Raw genomic sequence first — 23,622 nt, forward strand, 5'->3', positions numbered from 1 at the left:
GCATTGTCCATCAGCACCCCAGAAGACCCCATGTGACCTTTCTCCCCAGAGTTGATCAGGATGTCTGCCTTTGTGATATTTTCCTCGCTGCTCTTTCTACTTCTCCCATCTAAACTCTATTATTGAATTTGCTTGTTTTTGAACTGTGTATACATAGACTAACACTGTGTATTTGCCTCTGTGTCTGTTTGTTTCTCTCACGTGGTTTGTGAGACTCAATTCTGAGTTATTGTGTGTGGCTATAGTGCTGCCATTTCCTTTGCTGTCACTTCCATGGCATTTCACTAGGTTACTTGGGCGAGATTCATTTATTCATTGTACTGCTGATGGGCAGTTGGGTCATTTCCAGTTTGGGGTATTGTAAGTAACATTGCTATGAACATCTTATATCTGAAGTGTCACTGACTTAAGAGTCTCTGGAAAGGAGTGGAATTGTTGGGTTGTAGGGTATGTGGACCTGCACCTCTGCCACTTAATGCCGAACTGTTCTCCAAAGAGGTTGGAACAAATCACATTCCCACCAGCGTCCTCCTCTTAGGAAGCCGAGAAGCTCTTTGTGTCTAATCAGTCAGCACTATTTCCACCTCCACAACTCTGAACCATCAGTGCCTGCTCTCTGACCCTGAGGAACCAGACAAGGTACATGGGACCATGGTCCCTTCTGCTTTGTGCCTTCCCTTAAAATAAGTCTCCAGTCTTAAAAACGTAGCAAGAAAATAGTCAACTTTTAACGATGATTGTTGCGATGCGATCTCTCTGCGATTCACGTTTTGCTAGCAGGTCAGCAAGGTGTAAGAATATCCTGACCACCCACCCCAGCTGCTGATGGGAGCGGAGGACAAATGCTCATTGCAGCCAGTGGGGTCAGGTGGCTTTGAGAGCCTGGAGAGTGGACAGGATGGGGAAACCAGGGACATGGTAGCAGCCCCTTTCTCTGGGGAATCAGACTACTACAAAGTTCGGGGAACAAGCTCACGGGAAGCTGATGCTTGTGTCTTTTTCTGCAGGGTTTTAGGAAAACAGGGCCGAAAAAACCCACTCCTCCAGCCCCCAGCTTGTCGAAACCCCAGCACCTGGAGTACCAAGCGCTAGAGGCATTTCTGAAGCATGATGTAGCGCTACGTTGAAAAGGCACAAATAAACCCCAAACCCTAGCACACATTTATCCAGTTTGTGAGGCGGATTAATAGAATAACCAATAAAACATGTATAAAAGCTTTAATTAAATCTGATGAAATAAAACTTCATGTTTTATTTATGGACACTCCCAACATGTAAAGGATTCAGGGAGACATTCATTTTACTGCCATTTCGTCCTCATATCTATAATTAAATCCAGGCTGCAGCTCTGGCCCAAAGCAATGCGGCATTTTAAAGCTGGCCTTGGACATTCCCTCCCCCCACCCCCCCACCCCAGTCTGCTTTTAATTATAATTACCATCCCCAATACGTAGCAAGCTGATGGCAAAACAAAACAAAATAATGAAACAAACAAATAACGGTTGTGGCCGTTGCATTTTAAAGCGACATGCTGAAGGAGGATTCCAGGCAGGAGGGCGTAGCCTCTATTTCCAGTTTTATTCTGTACCAAGTGCACAATCCCTTCATTTTACTTTTGACATAAAAAAAGGACTTCATGAAACAAGACAAAATAACTTATGATTATATGAAACATAACTGTGACAAATCACAAAACTATACATATTAATAGAAAAAAAGTATACCTAATTCTTTAAAAGATTTATGACAATAAGCACCAGATGTGCCTCTAGAGTAAAATTGGCCCCATATCCAGTATGATATATGCAGTTCATTTCTCTACGTGAGTGTATATAACTATGTACAAGAGTCTGTGTGATTTATGGAAAACAGATTTCCACTTTTCCCCCCCAAAGTGCTTTATGTCAGCAACATTACACAGGATGCTTTGCTGTCTGTACAAAATAAATCTCTTCTGTTTTACACTCACCATTTCTCCGATGAGTGCTTTTTTTTTTTTTTTTTTTGCTTTATCCATTGCAAAAAAAAAAAAAAAAAAAAAGTAACCGCAAAAATTCCACACCACCAACAAAAAGTGCCATTAAAAAATGCTGCTATAAAATGCCATGGTCAACACAGTCAAATAAAATAGCAAATAATTAAACTGAACATTTACAGTCACTATTCCCAATACTTCAAGGCAACTAGAAAGTCAAGGTTCTCAGATTGGGGAGCTGAATTTATCCTTGTTCAGAACTGGTATTAGTGTCCTCGTGTGCTTGACAGCTGGTAATTTAAAAGCAACTGAACAAAACCAACACTCTGTTATCAGTGGAAACTATGCTGTGATCTACTAAAGACTTTTTTTTTCCATTTTAGAATCACTTATGTAATTTGGGGGAGACATGGGTAAAAGGAGATACCCCACAGGACCAGCCAACATTTAAATAATATTTAACAGCTGATCAGAGGCTAAATTACAACTGACATTTTGATGCAGTCCCTTTAGGGAATTAAGACCATGTAGCAAATTAAATGTCTCTAGGCATACTGATTTTTTTTTTTTTTTCTAACGTAATAGGATAATTGGCTTTGGGCTGTGTGTGTTTTCACAAGCACTAGTTTTTTTTTTTTTGTTTTTTTTTTATAAAAAGGGGAATGACAATCTCTGTTCGGATGTTTATGAAAATGGTTACATATCAAGACTGAAAAGGCCAGGAAATGGAAGGGAATTGTTTTTTGAAGTTTCCACTTATACACTGCTACAAAAAAGAGGAAAGCATATACGAATCTTTTGCAATGCTTCAAAAGTAAGCAAGGGACACATTTTAAGATCAGGAGAGATTCTGGAAACTAAGGACAGTCTGTGTAGTTTAAAAGGAACCTCAATGTGTCACGTCCTGAGGCCCTAACCTCAAACCTGCAGCCATCAGTGAACACGGAGAAGCACTTGAGGGGCTGCACTGCTTCCTGCAGGCTCCCTGGGACAACATGAGTGTCCCTCAGGGGCTGGGCCTCTGAGTTCCTGCTGAGGAGGGAGGCGCTGCAGGTCTGCTGCCTGGCCCCTCCCTGAATCCCTCTGGGCCAGGTGAGGCAAGAAAGGGGCAGGGTGACTGGGAGAGGCCTTGTTAAGTCCAAAAGGGGGAGGTAATGGTCCACGATTTCTGAGGTTCAGCTTCTTGTCTTATCCTCCTTCCCCCTTTCTACTTTAAATTATATACAGCCACAGGCAGGGCTGACAGCATCAACTGCAATAACACCTTAGCCTTTTCATCTTTTTTCTCATTGCACAAACAAAGGGTATTTGAGTTCCTCACAAAGGCTTCCATATTTAAGAAGGGATAAATGGTCTCTCTAAAGATGCCAGAGTTTTCCTTTCTTTCTAGAGTGTGACAGAGGATGTATGAGGGATATTACCGACGAAGCCAGTGTACGTATGCATGTGTCCTGGCTTAGGCCAAGGGGCACAAAGTCTGCAAGAAGGATGGTATTTTACATGCAGCCTGAGAGCTCACTTATAAGGGAAGCCTGGTGCGTGCCCTGTTGTAAAGCACACAACTCATCTCTTGCAGACTTCAATGTCTGCACGGTAACTTAGCACAGAGGCCACTAGTCAGAGAATCTGGACTGACCAAGTGCACTGTAAGAGTGAAACCCACACTTGGTTCTTTATTCACCTCATTCTACCGCATGTTGGAATGGACTCCTGAGCCAGGTAGAACTCTCCTGATTGTGGAGCCAGACCGGAAAGACCTGTATGTCAGGATACAAACTGTCACTGGACCCCAAGTCCAACACCACGCTGTTTCACTGTCTTGTCAAAGACTGTAATGATCTCAGTTTGACAAACAGCATCTTTCACTTTTATCCCGAAAACATTTTTAGAAAGAGATAAAAGAAACTCTGAAATGTCACACTAGCAGAATGCCAGAATGTACCAGGTCTTTGGGTTTGGCCAATTTTTTTCTAGCCTGTGCCATAGCATTTGGGATCTTTTCAATAGCTTTGTAAAGGTGTCGCGGAAAATAACTTTCTATTTAGGGTTGATACAGAATGGCCAGGTGCTCTGTGAAAATTCCAGAGATTCAAACTAGAGATTTAGAAAAAGGGGTGCCTTCTCCTGCCCACCTTCCCAAGAGTGGACGGTGAGACGGCGGCGGTGGCGGGCACGTCTGACCCACAGCCAAGGATCGGGTCAGAAAGATACAAAGGGAGGGTGGGGAGAAGTGTAAGGGACAGATAGACAGATGAGTGCATATCCTGAAGGAGTAGAGACCATGCAAAGTAACTGGACATCAGGCATCCTTTGTTTGGTTTTCCGAGAGAACCCAGGCACACAGCTCAGCCTGTCCCTGTTCTCACCTCTTCCGGCATTTCTCTGGGCGGAGCATCAGAGTGGAGGCAATGGGCAAACCAGGCAAGCAATCTTTTTCTTCAAGCAAGGTCTTCGTGGTGGAGTTGCTGAACAGTCCACCCGGGAGGGTTCCTGCTACAGCACTGGCCGCGAGGGCTGTTCCCACCCTGTCTCCCTCAGGCAGCCTGTGCTAACTGCAAAACCAACATTCCAGGGTGGGGCCAGGCAGAGCTACAGCTGTGCAGAACGTATGGAACCGAGGTGATTAAAATAATATTAATTTCCATCCAAAGAACAGACCCCTAAATATTTGTTTTCCTTTTAAAGTAGATGCGTAACAAGTCTTTAAAAACAGAGATAGGCTGCTAAAATATAAGACCTTATTTTGCTGTTGGAGAAACAGAGAAGTGATGGGTTAGCATGGGACTATCTAAGGGGAAAGTGAAATCCTGGGAGTTTCCAGGAGTTGAGACCACACTATGCTTTGGACGCGGATTTCCCTCGCGCGTCCGGCCCTGCCCCGGCCGGCAGTGAGGGCGGGTGTTGGGTGGGGCAGCCCACTGCGCCTCTGGCGATTGGGTTGTCCTTCCCTATTTGGAGTATTCGGCCAGGGCCATCCCCAAACTGCATTTGCACACGCACATCATTTCACTGGTGTCCTCTGAGGGTTGACAGCCAGGAAGTAACAGCTATCCAGTAGACAGAGACTCGAAATTCCCTTTGAGGAGACAGTCCTGCTGGTCACTGGGTCCAGCAGGCCCGGAGAGAAAAGGGAGCAACTGCACACCTTCCTGCAAAGCTAGCTCTGACCGTCCAGTCCTGCCTGCCTTGCAAAGGCACGTCAGTGAGCCCGCAGGTTCTGCTGACTGGTTCACATCCTTCCTCGCGCAGTCTGTGAGGGTACGAGAACAAAAGGCGGCAAGCAACAAGACGGTTCTAGATGTGCAGAAGGGCTGGGGGAGCTTTTAGCCCTCTGTGTGGACAGAGGAGAGCTGGCTGGGACAGCGGTCCACAGCGCTGAGCTGCAAGAATGCCGCGTCTTCGGGACCGCTGCGGAGAGACTCCCCGAAGAGGCTTGAGGAACCGGAAGGCAAGTCATACACTGGAAGAGAAAAGGACACAGGAAGTCAGTAACTCCTAATCCACACCCCACCACCCCCGTGCAGTTCCCCAAATGCCAACCGGGGGCTAACGAGGCACCCACAGGGACCTAAGTAAGGAGGCAGCCACAAGGGACCTCGGCCTTCCAGCGGGTCTCTGTCCTCAAGGGGCCTTAGCGTGGGAGGAGGCTGGCTCGCAGGCAGCTGGCTAAAACATGACTTGGCACAAAATACAAAAGGAACAGAGATAAAATTAAAGTGTTCAAAGACAGGGTGAGGGTGGTCTCGAGGAGGAGATGATATCAAAATGGAGTCATAAAAGAGAATGGGATTTTCACAGACGGAGATGTAGGGAAAGAACATTCCAGAAAGAGGAAACAGAGAGCAAAGACAGAAAGGGAGGGGCATGTGGGGTCAAAGGTGCTGGCATAGCTCAGGTGAAAGGCATGTCAGGGAAAAATTTTGTGGGCAGGTCTGGAGAGCCTGAGCAGGCCTAACTTGTGGGGAGAATTTATTTTCTAGGCAACTGGAAATTATTTAAGGCATGTGAGCAGGAAAGTGGCATATTTTATCCCTTGGTTTTGGAGGGAGGAATGACAGAGATGAGGAGTAGACCAGGGAGACTTGTTGGAAGGTTATGGCCACGGGGTGGGGAGGTACGACGGCTCTTGCACTAGGGTGGTGGAAGTGAGGCTAGCGCGGGCTGAAGAGGAAGGTGAAGACAGGTCAGGGATAGTTCAACAGGATTTGATGTGGTCACGTGCTGGGTTTCGTCCAGGCCAGCCACAGGAAACCCACCTGGTCTCTCCTGCCCACTGGCCCGAGTGCCTAAGTCACAGACACCCAACACACCTGTAATGCCGGAGTGAGTCGAGAAGGCTCTGTGGAAAACATCAAAGCCAGCCTGGCCCATGGATGTGGGGACCAGGCAGTCCTCGAAGGAAGGCACCACACTGCAGGAGCTGCCAGGCGGTACGGTTCTCTGGGAGTCGGGGTAATGTGGGGGACAGAACGTCTGCAGCTGCCCATAAAATCCTGAAATGCAAGCACAGCATTGAGCTCCTTCAGGGCGCAAGTTCCACAGGCCACTCCAACCCAGATAGAACCCAGCCTGGCCTCTCGGAATAAGATGCCATTAACTCTTCAGGCCACCTGAAAATCCTCCAAGCAAGCATTTGGAATGCACTATTTGGGCTGAAGCTCTCCTACCTTAGAGGGATTTCAAGGCTTGTTGGCTCCTAACATTTTTATCTTGTGCTTTAGCATCTGAAATGGGAGAGTTTCTTATCTTCCTTAAACTCTCTGAAGATTCCCAAACAGGGAAGGCCTGACCTTCAGGGGATGTTCCTACCCCAGACCCTCCCACCGGGTTTTGAAATGCATCTTCCTAAACTTCCTTTATCCTATATTTTGTTTTCACATTTGGTAAAAAAAACTGCAGAATGCAGAATGTTTAACCTTGAATAAGGCCCATGTAAAAATAAATGCATCCATCTGTCTTTCTAACACATAAATTCATATACATTTATATGGTCCTTATTATTTTAAATAGGTACATAGTATTCCACAGTTGGATGTACTACAATTTACTTAACAATTGTAACTGTTGTTTGTAGTAAATGATAAAACTGGAAGTGAATAATATAATGAAGAAATATGAAGGAAGATTTTCAAATATTTGAAAATAATGATTGATCTTTTGATAATCTTACTTCATCTATCCCTTTCAATCTTTTTCCATTCAGTGGAGTTTTCCTTGGGGTCCTATATGGTTCTTTTCTATGATCCTTCAAACCTTTGAAGATACCTTACCTTCTCCTTCTTTCTCTTTGCCTCATGATAAATTTAAGTCAATGGATTATTTTCTTAGGCTATGATGTGCTTTCAAAAATACAATAATGAAACCTTAATTCCATACTTTATTGAAGGGAGGGTTGCAGCTCTGCTGCTTTCTAACTCTGTATTGCATTGTGTCTGTTCCCTCAACTGTAAAATGTGAGTATCATTGTCTACTTCGCAGGGCTATTGTGAAGATTAAATGAGTCACTGGATAAGAAGTACATCTAAAATGTTTTAGAGTGCTTTATAAATGTCAGTTATTGATATCACTATTCAGTTTTTGATGGGAAAAAAACAAGAAATTAAGTGCCCCGGAATTCCTTCCACAAACACTAAATGGAGATCTCACGTTCTCATGCAGAATATGAGAAGTTCTGCTCCGAGACTGTCATCACAGAGCTAGTGATCACAACAGGAAACTGGAGAGCTGAGATGGCCACCCATAACAGGATGGTTAAGCAAACAGTGGTACATTTACATGATTGGGAGTATTAAATGGCCATTAAACCAACATTTATAAAGAGTTTTTAACAACATGGAAAGACCATTATCAAGTTTAGTTTAAAAAAAAAGGAAGACACCAAATTGAACATAAAGACTGGCTCGACGATATGGATGTCTATGTACAGGATGACGACGGCAAGGTCCCATGTCATAGTTGTCTTTGGGTGTTTATTTTTTGCCTTTATATTTTTTTGAATTCTAATAGTGGTGAAGAGCAAGCACTCTGGAGCAAGACTTCCTGGGTTCAAATCCTAGCTTAACTACTTAACAACTGTCTAGTCTTTGTACATTACTTAGCTTCTTGGTGTCTCAGTTTTCCAACTTGTAAAATGGGCTTAATAGTAGTAACTATATCTCTGAGTTATAAAGAGTTAATATTTACATATTATATAATATAATTTTTATAATCACTTAGTTATATAATTAAAATTTATATATTATATATTTTAATAACATAATTTATATACTACATATGTATTTGCTCAATAAAGGAAAATAAGAGTAATTATTTTATAATGACAATGTAGTTCTTAAAAATAAAGTTTATTGAGAGAAATAAAATTTTTGAAAAGGCACTAAGTCCTTCAAAGGTAACCAAATGTAAGAGAGAACACAGCAGCAGGCATGTGGCACACCTCAAGTTCCCAGGTGGAAATCTCTGGAGTATTCTTGGCCCATTAGAGACCTGAGTTGTATACCTCTTGCTCCTAGATTCTGCACTAACTGACACATGTTCTGTTTTCTTTGTTCACCCCAGTGGAGGCTCTAAACAGCAACGTGTTTGAGTGGTCTGAAGGAACTTGGAATGTGGAGCTGTGTGGTATGGACAGTTTCTTGGATTGATCTCAACTTTGGGTATCTGGTAGCCAGGCACATGGAAACATGGCATGCCCATCAGGAGGAAAACAGTACCATGAACTATCACGGCTGGTCTATTCGAATGTAATGTCGCCTCACTGAGCAAAACAGATGATATTTGCTATCTACACCTACATGCCAGCTCTGCTCATATTTGCCACCCATAAATTCCATGGTAGCACTCACTCCTCAGTATAATATTACCCTTCCAAGAAGAGAAGACATTTTCCACTAAACTCCCACACCTCCACAAATAGGGACATTAATCATTCAGGGACAATGATAGAGACTTTCACTGGCCTTTGGTGAAAAGCAATTCATTCTCCCTTTCCTATCTTCTCTCCTGTTTCTGAGGGAGAGCAGAAATACTACATGGCTTTAATGTATATTCGAGTGTTGTGATATGTATGAGTATACAAGGTTTGTGATGTGGTAAAATAGACCCAGTGAAGTTAAATATTAAACCCAACATTCTGGGCTCCATCTCCTAGTCTGGATCTGAGCGAGGAGGGCAGAGTAGACTATAATTCCTGCCTGTGGGTGTCTTGGCTGACACAAGAAACTGTCAAAACCAGAATGGCCCTGCAAGCATGTTTTATCACTCTAACAGCCAACTCAAGAAAAGAAAATCCTCCTTATTAAATCTCTCCTTCCAAGTAGCTGGTTACTAGACGTGCCAAATACACTGGTGTGGATGGTTGTGGTCACTCAAATCAAAGAGTTTTAACATATTCTCTTCCCAGCGCTAGTTCCATAAAACTAACAAAATTAAAAAAAAAAAAATTCCATTAGGGTCTTACCACACACATGGACTCAGAGAAAGCCTAACTCACTTTGTGATGAATGGCTCCTGTATTCCAGCAGTTGGATTTCATGTGGCAAATTTGGAAAGAGCACTACTTCTAGGACCCAAAGCAAAATGAGGCAAGATGTTAACACATTTTGTGGGCATAAAACCTAAGAGCGATGGCAAGGTCAGCCAATCTGTCAGTCAGTCAGTCAGTCAGTCAATAATGGCTATCAAGTGTGGGTTAGGGTGCTGTTGGGGAGACCAAAGTAGTAGAAGATATGTCCTTGCCTTTGAGCATTGATAATCTAGTTGGAGTGAGGACACATACATTCATGAGAGCATAGGAACATACATATAAATATACGTTGGCAATAAATGTTCGTTGTTACATTGATTGCAAAATCACCCCTCCACTTTAAAAATTATTTTATCTCCAAGAGTGGAGGAGGGGAGGTATTTGCAGATAAACTCATTCTACCTCAATTACAGCTCCTGAATGTCAAGGAGAATCACTCCTCCTCCTTTCAGTTTTGGGAAGTTTTTTTTTTTTCCTTCTAAAAACAAACTTGTTTTTCTAATTATAAAAATGTTTGAAGCTAATTATACCAACTAGAAAATGTAGATGAGTATAAACAAAGAGAGGAAAAATTGTCTTTATTTTCACGATTCGGAAATGGCCGGCTACACACAAAACTGGAATGTTTTTTATGTATACATGTGTACACACATTGTCTTGTATCCTGTTTTCTCTTCTAATATTCATTCTGGGTTTCATCACATATCACTAAAATTCATTCCTGAAAAGTCTTTCTCTTTACTTTGTCATATGGGGTCACTGGTGTCTCTGGGATGACAGGTTAGACCACGAGCTCGGGGTCACTCTTGCTGCTAACGATGATAAAGCAGCCCCATGAAGCTGGGTGTAGATTTCCTTCCCAAAGTGGAAGGGAAGTGGGGGAGGTTAGAGGAGAAAGGAACTGCATGACTAAATATGATAATAGAAGGGTATTCTCTAGGGCAGCACTAGCCAATAAAACTTACTGTGATGATGGAAATGTGCTTTATCTGCACTGTCCACTACAGTAGCTATATGTGGTTACTGAGCCCATGAAATGTGGCCAGTGCGAGTGAGGAGCTGACTTTTAAATTTTATTTGATTTTAATTAATTCGAATTGAAATAGCCACACTTGGTTTGTGGCTACTGTATCAGACAGCACAGCTCTAGCGCAATCTGCATTCCCAGGTGTAGCAGACTTTGTTAATCAGGAATGTTTCTGATTCATTTACTGAAAGAAAAACACATGACCCACCAAGATTTTAAATAAAAGCCAGATAAATGATTAGACTCCTGGTCTTCAAGATAGGAAGTATATTAGACTTTCCATTACAGTATATCTGTCTTTTCCTTATGCATTTGCCACTTCAATCTCTTTGGAGGAAACCAGAATAGAAATACATCAATAAGTAAATAATTCCCAACCCTAAAGAGACTGAGCAGTGTTTTAGGCTAAAGTGTCAGGGTGCTTCAACTCTCCTAGAGGAACCACTTTCCTTTCTGGAGGCAGCAGAAGCAGAAGGAAACACGCTCCCTACTCTCTTGACTTCAGACCGTGGGCCTAGCTCACTGTGCACACTGGGAGTGGCCACGTGCCATGGCAGGGCTCCATCTTCCACCCCATATGATGGTGGTGTGTCAACACAGAAGGTCCCAGCCAACTGTGGATACACACGCGCGGTAATGAATACCACCAGCCTGCACCGTAAAGGTGTTAAGTCACGATCTGTGTACTGAGCAGGCTTGTTTATGCAGCAGATGGCTTTGCAAAACAAGATCCTTGTTTTTCTTTAAGGTGAGGCTGGAGAACCACTACCAAACTCTGGGTACCGGGAAAAATGCTGGATGGACAACGCTCACAACCGGGACTGACCTTTCCCTGCACTAGGCTCAGCCCGCACCATCATGACAACTGACAGGACCAGGGCCCACACAATAGCAGCAGGCTCCCCCACAAATATCAGGAGGGTCCCCAAGAACCACTTCTCCCACCAGGATGTGGTCTAATCATGCATGGTAGGACGCTCTGGGAGGATCCTCCAAAACAGCATTGGGGGCCCAAGACCCCTTGGTAGCTTCAGATGGGAAAATGCTTCAACTCCCATGTGGTCCAGATTGTACCAGTTCGGGGATCCAGGCCAAGCACTGTAGTTTTTCAGCTACTACCCAAATCTCAGGAGTCATCTGTTTCTGTTGACTTTTCAGAAGAAACAGTGACTAATGTGTATGCTTGCCTTTACTGCTTTTGTTGTATTTTTGTAAAATGAGGATGTGATAGTATCTACGTGTGCAGTAACCACAGAGATTAAAGAAGATTAATAGAGACTATCCAATGTAAAGTGCTGAGCACATGCCTAACCCAGAGCTCACACTCTATAAATGTTACTTTCCCCTTCCCTTTCCTATTCTTCTAAGAACACAAGTATTTCAATTTCTATGCTTTCATTCACATGACAACTGTTTACTGTTTACTAAACACTTAAGTGCTGAGGCTACAGTGGTGACTAAATGTGCACCATGCCTTCTCGGAGCTTAAATGTTAGTGAGAAAGATGATAAATATATAAATGAGAAATCAAGTAATGTAATCTCATATAGTATATATGACAATGAAAAGGGAATTTTCTTTAAAGGATGTATAGAGGTGCAATTCTCTTCTCCAAAATGCATTCAAGATAGGAAGAATGAAAAGTAACTAATGATGTTTTGACTTTGGTTCCCTTTGTTTGACCCTGTCCAGTGAGGGCAGGTACAGGCAGGGGGCCACCCCACAGTTCTGCAGAGGACTAGCCCCAGCAGGGCAGTTTTTCTGCCAGTGGCGCTAGGCAGTTCCTGCCTGGGCAGGAGAATAAGCAGGTATTAGTGGCAGGGGCGGAGTTGGCAGCCCCTCACTTTCTTGGTGGCATGGCTGTTTGCTGGCCAAGTGGAAGGAAGGATGTATGTTTATGAGTTTTATGACCCTAATTATTTTCCCACAGATTCTATAATTTTGTGGGTTACTTTAGGAAGCGTAGCATTTTTGGCCTCAGTCATCTGATTGCTGCACAGGCAGGGGCATGGGCAAGCCTAAGTGATGAGCAGGTGGGCTCAGATCAGAAGCCAAGAGACGGGGATATATAAAGAAGATGCATAACCTTACTCTCCTGGGCTCTTTGGATTTCTTTTCCTCTAATATTCTTGTGGCTCTTTGTGGATTCCTCTACTTTCTGGGGACCCTTGGCCCACCACCTTTGAATACCTCTGGTAAACCAAGTCATGGGAAAGGAAAGAGAAAGAGACAATAAATCACCAGTCAAGTTCTTGGTGTCCCTTACTGCTTGGTTCAGGGAGAGTGATGGTGTCCTCTGGGCATGTGCTGACAGCCACTGCCCCCAAACACTGGGAGATCACACTTCCGCCATGACTTGAATCATCTTATCACTATCCCCTTCTCTATAGTGGCCCCTCCTCTGCTTCTTCCTCCTCTCTGTGCCCCCGATTTTATGGAGCAAACCACACCATTCTCCTTTAATTAAGCAAACCTGGAACTGGAGGACCCCAGCCTACTTTCCGAGTTTAGAAGTTTCTGGCAACCTGGAGAAGAACTCACTCTATGTCTCTGAACTGCCTTACAAGTTGGAATATCCCTTCAGTCCACTTCAGGGTCAACCAAGACCCATATGTCACAACCACTTTAACCAAAGGCACTGACTTATGACAGGTCTGAAAAAGGTGGCTATTTTCAATCAGCGTTGACTAGCACTACACAAGATCTCTCAAACAGCTAACTAAGGAAAGCTGAAGGATTCTTGGTTCCCAAAGATAATATTCTCTTTCGAATATGGATGGGCACACTACACATCTATTAGAATGGTGAAAGTCTGGACCACAGATAACACCAAATGACGGTGAGGATGTAGAGCAACAGCAATCCTCACTCATTGCTGGTGGGAGTGCAAAATGGTACAGCCACTTTGGAAGACAGGTTAACAGTCTCTTACAAAACTAAACATACTCTTACTATAGCATTTAGCAATTGTTCTCCGTTGTTATTTACTGAATGGAGTCAAAATGGAGTTATGTCCACACAAAAACCTGCACATGGATATTCATAGCAGTATTATTCACAAATGCCAAAACTCGGAAGCAGCTAAGATTTCCTTCAGTGGGTGAATGGACAAACCGTGGCACATCCAGACAATGGAATATTATTCAGCGCTCAAAAGAAATGAGCTATCAAGTCATGAAAAGACAAGGAGGAAACTTAAATGTATATTACTAAGTGAAAACACCAGTTTGAGAAGGCTGTATGCTTCCAGCTACATGACATTCTGGAAAAGTCAGAATATGGAGACAATAAAAAGATCAGTGGTTTCCGGGGTAGGGATGAACAGACAGAGTACAGAGAATTTTTAGGGCAGTTAAATACTCTGTATGAAACTATAACAGTAGATACATGTGTCAAAACCTAGAGAATGTACAACAGTAAGAGTGACCCCTAACATAAACTGTGGACTCTAGATGATAATCATGTGTCAGTGTAGGTTCATTGATTGCAACAAGTGCACCACACTTGTGTGAGATGTTGATAGTGGGGAGGTTATACCTGTGTATGGTGGGGTATGGAGGGGCAGGGGACATATGAAAACTCTTTGTATTTTCCACTAAATTTTGCTGTAAGCCTAAAACTACTCTAAAAAACCAGTCTATTTAAAAATAGGTGGGCATGTATGATTTTGTGTTGTGAATCTCTCTATTATATGCCTTCCCCACTGAAATACATGTTCCATAAAGGCGGAGACCTTGTCCAGTTTGTTTACTACTGCATCTACAGCACCAAGAATAGTGCCTGGCATATACTAGGCATCCAATAAATATTTGTTGAGTGCATGAAGGACAGCAAATCTTGCTTACTTTAATCATAATTGAGCTATAGGCCATTACTGATGTGATGCCTTCCCCCCCTCCCATGAACCCCATAAACTTAAAACAGGACTGCAGCCGTCAGCACTCTGTGCGGGGTTGCAGACCACCACTGGCCAACCCACACTTTTTCCCTGCTGTGAAGGTGCTCTGGTTTCACTCAGCCTTGGGTTGCAGCGTCGGAGGGTGGAATGGTGGAAAGTTTGCTGAATCCAGGGATTCTGCTTCCTGGTGAATTAAATGAACATGGGAAAGAAGATGACAAAGACAACAGCAAGTCTAAGAAGAATCCCTGCTAAAAATATCCCTTACCACACTCTGGGAGTGGGAGATTTACTTGGGTCAACTAGTTCTTTCCCAGTGATTCAAATGCTCCCTGCCAAGGTTAAAGCTTGCAATCTCTAACAATAGATTGTGAAATACCCCATGCAACCACACTGAAGCAGTCTCTGAAAATACAAATACAGAGAAGGAGAAAAAAGACAAAAAAGTCCTCACTTCCCTTGGCTCCCCTAATTTCTTCTTCTCCAACTCTCTGGCTATCTGTGGATTCCTTTATTCTCTAGGGAATTCACCATGATGTGCATGGTTTAAATATGTTCTGTAATCCATGACAGAAGCCAATGAGGAAAACAGGGGAAAAGAGTGGTAAGTCCCTGGTAAAGCTCCTAAGGACCATCAGAATATAGTCTTTCGGGCTACATCTTCTCAGCCTGACTCTATGTAATCAAACTTTTTACTCAGAGAAAAGCCCAGGGAATCTTACACGCACTACTTACACAGTACCTTAGTATTGGGGCACCTTAAAGCTTCCGTCTTAGGTATCCAACTGACATTTCTGTCTGGTAAAAAGGTAATTCAAACAAATGTTCCCATTTTACAGACAAAGAGATGGAAGCAGAGGAACTGTTGAATACCTTGCCTTTATAACCAATACTTTTTGTTTATATGATACCATGCCAATAAAAGTGGAAAATTCATCCAGCCACTTTAATATTTCTAAATATCTAGATATTCATGGATTTTGGCTTCATCTAAAAACAAATGGGCAGTAGAACTAAAATAGTGATCACATGATCTTCTACTATTCAGAGTTTGCTCATTGGCAGTCCTCTTGCTTTGACAGTTTCATAAGATATTTGGTTAGTGTTATACCAATGACTCAGAATTCTGTCATAAGGAAGGAAAGGAACTAATATTTAATTTCTTGAAGACAAGCATTGTGAAAGGTGTTTTACATACAAAATCTTCATCCTTAAAACAACTTTTTAGTTAAGTAGTTTATAGACAAAAAAGTAAAGTTAAAAATAACTTACCCCAATCCTCATAGCTACCAAGTTTCAGAACCAGGACTTAAGCCATGGTCTCTTTGGGGACACAGTTCTTGTCAGACTGCTGGGGTTTACTAAGCTCATGACCAAATCGACTTTGACAAAATCTTGCCATTTTTGTTGGGGTCTCTCACTGCCGGGCTACAGGCAAAGTTGCTAACATTTTAGAGAATACAAACATTCTGATTAGGAGAAAAAGTAATGAATTAATTGATCAAATCACCTAATCACTAAAAGAATTCTAAAAACCCTCAAGAATAGAAAAAGACACATTTTAGAAATTTCTTATGGCCAATTTTCTGTTTTAGCCACTATTTTATTTCTATCCATTGTCTGAACAGCTTAGATTTGGGTTTAAATCCCAGATGACCCATTAATCAACTGTGTGCCTTAGATAAATGATTTTCCTTCTTGAGCCTCATTTTCTTTGAAAATAATACCTATTTTATAGGGTTGTGGAAAACATTATGTATGACAGCATTTATAAAAGCATTTAGTGTATTCCCTGGCACATAGTAGGGTGTCAGTGGACACAGTAGCAATTACATGACCATGATATAAGCTTAGAAATACTTAGAGGTTCTATGTAACCCACATGCAGTCCTTAAGCAATTTTTCTCACATAACCTACCTCCCTTAAGTATAAAATGATGCTGCTCTTAAGCTGGGCATGGTGGCCTATGCCTGTAATCCCAGCACTTTCTGCTTGAGGCCAGGAGTGTGAGACCAGCCTGGCAACATAGTGAGAATCCCATCTCTACAAAAAAATTTAAAAAATTAGCCAGGTGTGGTGGTGCACACCTATAGTACCAGCTACTTAGTAGGAGGATTGCTTGAGCACAGGAGGTTGAGGCTGCAGTAAGCTATGATCTTGCCACTGCACTCCAGCCTGGGTGACAGAGCAAGATCCTCTCTCTTAATAAAAAAAAAAAAAAAAAAAAAAAAAAAAAAGATGCTGCTCTTAAAAGTGCAATCTCCACAATCTGGTTGTCATTTTTGCCTAGACTCTTGGTCTTGGCTACCAACACCATCCAGATTTTCACCTGAGCTAGGACTCTGCTAAGCTTCCTTTCTGGAAGAGGCAGAGAAACTGACTCTTCATTTTAATACAGAGTCTATAAATGGGGAAGCTGCGGGAACAGCCCGCAGACTGTGTGAGGAAGACAGATTTTTCTTCGGGCTGAGAACTGAACCAGCTTGCAAAGCACTCGAGCTATTTATGACTGACATTTAAGCAACTACTCTACCAAGAAAGAGGAAAATAATGGAAATAATAACCCTTAAAATTCCATTTTGGCACATTCCCACTGATGGAAGCCCGCTGACAACCAGAGCAACCGCCTGGTCCCTTTGCCCTTGGACGAATGGGTTGTAGCACGAGGGCTTCTAGTTAGAAAAGTCCACCTGGTTCCAAGAAGCGGGGCCATTGCCATCCACGGCTCCTGCTGCCAGCTCACAGGCCGCGGTGAGGTGCATTCTGAACACTCTGGGTGTTCTTTCCACTTGTGCCCCTCACAGCACTTCACCTAGTCTGCAGGGCACGGGTAAGAGCATTTATCAGTGTGGGCCACACGCTGGCCCTCGGGCTTGCATTCTCATTTCCAGGGATGAGGCAAGGGAGGAGGGGGAGGGTCTGCCGCTGGTAACTGCAAAGGGCTCAAATAAGAAGACAGGAGTGGGCAGAGCATTTGTTGCAAGGGACAATAAGGAAAGGAGACAGGGCAGACTGAGAAAGAAGGCATGCGTGAAACACTCTTGGCTAAAAGATGCCATCCATTTTCATTTGAATACCCCCCAAACCACCCCAAACCCTGGCACATAGTGGCCTATGGTTTCCAAATTCTCAAAATGATAAGCTGCCAAAGTAAACTAACTGCAATGTGTCTCAGAAATTGCCATGTGTGGATATATGCAGTTATAGTGCACTGGTTCAGTGAATTCTGACAGTGACCATGCACATTTAGAAAGCACATAAAATAGAGACTCTCAAAACCCAGAAGACCTGAGGAGTCTGAGACAGGTTTGGAAGCCAGCTTTGCCATTTACTGGCTGTGTGGCCTGGAGCAAACCATAGCCTCTCTGAGCCTAAGATTCCCTATTTATAAAATTCCCTATTTATAATCTTAACATTTGTACCCCCATAATATGCTGAAATAAAAAAAAAATAAAAAGAAATAAAAAGAAAAGGAGACAATAATACTCATGTGGCAGCACAATCCTCAAAGTAGGAAGGAGAAGCAGCACCGAACAAATGATTCGGTGCCCAGTTGCCCATGAGTAGCCACCCACACTCTATCACCTGCCAACCACTCTCTATAACTCAAAAATTCTGGATGTAAGTAAGACTTGGAATGAGGGATGGAGGATTCAGACATTACGTATCTGACAGTGTTGTGAAGCCATCACTGCCCACTGCTTAAGGTGGGTAAGAATGAATTAGGAATTTTTCTATGAGCAGAGACCACTCTTTGCTGGTATGTACACTGCTACTGGGTGGCTGCAAGGACCAAATGAAATAATAAGCGTGAAAATATTTTGCGAACAGTAAAACCCACTGAAAAGCCTAGCTCCTACTGTCTTGTCATAAGCCTGATGTTACTCCTCATCCTACTTTCTTTGCATATGGAGGTAAATCTGCCCATGGTTATGCCAGGCTCTTCCCCATAAAGCAACCTTTTGACTGCGGGTACTTGGACCTAAACCAGTATAAGGGAATCATGGCGAAAAATGAAGATTTAATTCCATCTGCCCTTCTCTTTCCAAGCAGGCTTTGCTGTAAGAAAGGTCTAGCAGAGAAGAAGATTCCAGACAGATATTTAAAGGGATGTTAAAAGAAAATGTTGCATATACCCACCCCCTCCTCCCCCCTCCCACCTGCCCGACACCGATAAATGTTATTCCTATATGTCCACTTAGGTGTTGATCAGTTAATACCAATTTACTGGTGAGTACACGTGGCGCTTGTTTTTCCATTCTTGAGATACTTCACTTAGTAGAATGATATACAAACATAATGAGAGAGATGCGCAACGTTTAGGGGATGGTCACGCTTGAAGCTCTGACTTGAGGGGGGTGGGGGGGGCATGGGCAATATACATAACCTTAACATTTGTACCCCCATAATATGCTGAAATTAAAAAAAAAAGAAAAGAAAAAAGAAAAAAGAAATGTTGCTGCATCCCAATTCCCTTTAGCCTGCCCCGAGCTCCACGAGAGCCACCCTGGTTCTCTCCAGCTTTTTCAAGCACTTCCCAGGAGATAAAAGAAGGAAGGTAGAAAACATTCACCTCCCCAGCCTCAGGCAAATTGCTTCCTTTGGATTATCTCTGATTGGAAAGCCATGGGGAGAGGGCACCGAGCCCTACACTTAGGCCAGTGATTCTAAAAGGAGGCGCCCCCAGCATCAGCTCCACCTGGGCAGGTTTGTTAAACAAGCATGTTCCTGGGTTCTGCGGCAGACTTAGTGAATCAGGAGCTCGGGAGGAAGGGCCCAGAATTCTGTGTGTTTAACAAGATATAACGTTTGAGAGCTTCTGAGAATATCTTTAGATGACTTACAAACACCTGAAAGCTTTCCAAATGAAATACCAATTAAAACAAAACAAAAACAGACCAAACTCTGATTTCACCTGAAATGGGGAAGAACTCTTCCCATGGGCATCTTTTCCCCTTGCGCTGGCTCCCAGCCCTTTTGGCTAGACCTGGGGCCCTTGGGGATAAAGTGATGATTGTTCCAAAGTGGCCTTGAATTACACTCTCAGCAGATTCGGATCCAGATGACTTGCCTGGCTCCTTCCCCCAGCGCCTGTCTCTCACATGTCAGTTCTCGGTCAAGGTGAAATCATGGGACCTCATCTGAATGACTCAGAAGGCTTGGTCTCACTGTTGGCCCCATACTGATCTTGTGGCCTAGACTTCTGTTGTCTAGCTGTAAGCAAACTCCCACATCATATGCACTCTACCAACTAGGTAACTCCTTGCTTCTCCGAATCCAAGTCTGTGATTATACAATTTTCCGGCACTCTAATCTAGGAGGAGTAGGCCCCATCTCACCCTTGCCAGTGATCCAGTGACTTGATTATTTCTTCCCCTGAACCTCTGCCTCATAGCTAATGCTCTGTTAGACACTGTTCCTCCCCAAAAGCTAACATTTAGACTATTATGTTGAGATTAAATCTAGGTATGAAGTAAAAGAGTACAGAAATCTATGTTTGTGGCTTTGAGATAGGTGAGTGGATGTTGTATTTGTGAAACCTGGCAAATGTCACTAGATCTCAGCATGTCCATCGCCTTCTCCCATCTGGCCGCCAGGAAACTTGCCTTTTCATCTTATCAGACCTTGTGGACATTAACTATTAATATGGACAACCTAATTTATGATCTATCATCTCTGCTCCACTTTTCCTGCTAGATAGACTTCTACCCACTGCTACTTGGGAGGCCCACTCTGATGAGTGTGTCTAGTCTACATGGTCCTTCCTTTCCTGCTTCATCTCATTCCACTGCACACCCACCTTTTAATTTTAAGTATGCATTAGGCATATCAAAATATGCCACATGCTGTAAGGAACAAATAGATGACGCGATTCCATGCTTACGTATGGTCCATGAGGAATATCCTTTGATGATTGTGTTCAAAGGCTTTGCTTATCAAGAAATACACCCTACTAACTGATATCACGGACTCCAGAGACCCCTTAGATATATACATTTAGGATGGGCAGGAATTCTTATTTATTTTCTCCATTAATGTAGCTCTCACATCCAGAACAGGACCTGGCAACAAAGTAGGAACTGAATATTTGAGAATGAATAAATGAGTGAGTGAATGGCACCCACTGCTAGAGCCTTTGGTGAAAGTGTGATGGTGAGAAAAAAAAATCACAACGTAGCTCACAGATTCTGTTCTACGAACCTTATTACACAACGGTCTATCGAGTTACAGAAAATAATGTTGACTTCCCTTTCTCTTACTGATTTTTTTAAATGAAGGAAGAAACAGAGGTGATGGAAATATGATGGGCCTTATCCAAGTGACCTGGAGGGTTTTGCTACTCTGAGGGTGACAGAGAGGCCACTGAGCCTGAAGAGAGAAAACAGAGTGGGCGGGAAAACTGAACAACTGAACTCACCCACAGAACACCTTACGCTATTTCAGTAGTTCAGTAAGCTCTTTGATGTTGGAAAGGGGCCATCCATGCCAACATCAAAGAGCTTACTCAGCTACTCTGAGCTTTATCTCTAAACTGGGGTAAAAATGTATTTCCTACTCTCTTCACAAGATTATAATGAGGATTCAGGTATTCATCCGCCAAATATTTTATTGAGCAGTTTCTACATACCCAAAGTTAGCAGGCATTCATAAAAATTATATCTGCAAGAGTAATTTATAAAACATGTATTAAAATATAAACATAGGCACTGCCACTGACCTTATTAATATTGATAAAAATGTGGCATCAGTCCAGACTCACAGAGGCAAAGAACCCTGGGTAATTACAGAGTCCCTGAATCATTTTGCTATAATGACCAAGAAAATTTAAGAACTTTCTTTGGGATATGTGATATGAGGTTGGGCTTGGTGAAGAAATGTAGGAAGGGAGAATTTGGTATTATAATAGTCACATTAAATGATTTAGAAAAATGCCTGAATGTTTGTATTTCAACGGACTTGCCATTTTGCAAGGTCTCGTTCTCAAAGACCTTGTACAAAAAAATGAAACGGAGGATTTAGTCTGAACAATCTGGTTAGAGAACGAAAATCCTATAATCAGAAGAAGCATTCAGAATTTTAAGTAAACCAACGAGAAATGAAAAGGAAACAGGCATTGTTTTGCAACATGTTGCTGAGCTCAGATGATCTGAATGGGAACAGATCAAGCCAGTTCTGGTGTTTTATTGTGTTTGTTGTTCTGTTTTATTAACACAGTGGCCTCACTAACCAGTAACCCAAATGTTCCTGATGTGTGGCTTATTTTTCCCCGTTTCCTTTAAGGAAGCTCCACCCACAGCTATTCATGTTTTTTTTTCCTTCTAAACCAGCAATTGTTTATCACATTTACAAGGGAAGTTCCAATTAAAAATACTAGAATTACAAGACACAGATTGCCATTAACATGTTTAGCTCTGAAGAGTCCAACAGAAATCAGGCCCTAAAATGGAGTCATAAGAAAAATATTTACTTGATTTTAAGAACTCCATTCCTTAAAGGCTAAATTTCATGTGTTTTCAGATGTAAGACAAAACATTTGCTTCTGAAAAGATGTCATTACTTCCCCAAAAGAGTGAAAAAGCACTAAACCTATAAGAATGTTCGTGAAACACTTTTCTATAGGTGCCTTTAAGGTAAATGACAGAGAAGTCACAATAGTCAAAGAAATGGAGATTTCCTGGGTATTTTCTTCTCATCAGTAAGTTTTTGAGTTCCGATTAAAAAAAAATCATGCTGCAAATGATGCAACTTGACTGGTAAACTGCTTAATATAAAATAAAATAATTTATAATTATTTATAAATTTAATAATATAAAAACCGAAGTCATAGTTCCTGGTATTTAATCCCTCTTATTATTAAAACTGCCTTTAGTGTTCAATGAAAAGATGAAAAGATGTTCAATCACATTACTAACTAAAGGAATTTCACCAGCTGTGTCTCAGGTATTATCCCCTTTTAAAATGCAGATACTCAGGAGAAGGAGTACCGTATTACATTTATCTTAATGTGTAAGTAAATCAGTACATTATACCATTTCCTGTAGGGAGAGGGCTCAGGTAGTTGGTCAGCATTGGGTAAGTAAGCAAGGGGACAGCAAGGTGCCCAGAGACAAGAGGGACCCTGGGAACTGGACTGGAAGTCACAATTTTGCCAAAATCTGATTGTACCAATCAGTCTAAGAAGCCATGAGCAAAAATCCCTTTCTTCCTCTTTCTATTCTTTTTGTTGTTGTTGTTGAGACAGTCTCACTCTGTTGCCCAGGCTAGAGTGCCCTGGTGTCAGCCTACCTCACAGCAACCTCGAACTCCTGGGCTCAAGAAATCCTCCTGACTCAGCCTCCCAAGTAGCTGGGACTACAGCTGTGCACCACCACGCTTGGCCAGTTTTTTCTATTTTTAGTAGAGATGGGATCTCACTCTTGCTCAGGATGGTCTCCAACTCCTGAGCTCTAGCGATCCTCCTGCCTCGGCCTCCCAGAATGTTAGGATTAAAGGCGTGAGCCACTGTGCCCTATCTGTCTCTCTTCTTTTCATTCATATTTATTCAATGGACAATTATTAAGCACTTACTGTGTGCAAAACATTGTGGGAGGATACCGTCCCAGTCTTGAGGCAACTGACAATTAAGACTGATGTCTTACTATCCTTATTGATCAAATGGCACATGAATCTGGTGGGTTTAATCTGCGCGTGTGTGCGTGTGTGTGTGCTTGTACACTGGTGTGTGCGAATGCTTAATTATGTATGTAGATTATTCACAGTTCAGTCATTTCCGCGATCAATCATTCAAACAGCTTTTCTGGGTAAGATGACCATCTCACACCCTTCCCACAAAACCCAGCATGTTGAAATGCTGACTGCACCCCTCCCCCTCCCCCCACACACACCTAAATTTAAATTTTGTTTTTTTAGAATTAGCACACTGTCAGAATTTATCAAGTACTACTTATATAAAACTGTTCTTGGGGTAATCTTGTAGTAATTAAGTATATGAGAGTAATTAAGGATTTCTCTGAATCTAATCATCAATCCCTAGTACTATGTAAACATTAATAGCATCATAGCTGCGACTGAAAATGATTCCTGATTATGACTACTGATGACAACATCGGGATGACATGAAGTGCCGTCACTGGCTCATTTCTTTTGTGACTATGTCACAACTTTCTCAGTGAAGTCTAGTACACTGTTGATTCAC

At 42.5% G+C, this 23,622-nt stretch overlaps 1 protein-coding gene across 1 annotated transcript in view; it reads right to left on the bottom strand.

The window, feature by feature from the left end:
- Positions 1–1,559: 1,559 nt before the first annotated feature.
- Positions 1,560–23,622, bottom strand: part of GLIS3 (GLIS family zinc finger 3) — a 438,302-nt gene continuing 416,239 nt past the window's right edge. The window contains exons 10-11 of the mRNA XM_012737636.3: positions 6,286–6,468; positions 1,560–5,435 (exon numbers count right to left, since the gene is read on the bottom strand). Coding sequence (XP_012593090.1) covers positions 5,299–5,435; positions 6,286–6,468 — 320 coding nt within the window. The 3' untranslated portion in view covers positions 1,560–5,298. The remainder of the gene's footprint in view (positions 5,436–6,285; positions 6,469–23,622) is intronic.

This window comes from Microcebus murinus, chromosome 12 (genome assembly GCF_040939455.1).
Source record: "Microcebus murinus isolate Inina chromosome 12, M.murinus_Inina_mat1.0, whole genome shotgun sequence".
Lineage (NCBI taxonomy): Eukaryota > Metazoa > Chordata > Mammalia > Primates > Cheirogaleidae > Microcebus > Microcebus murinus.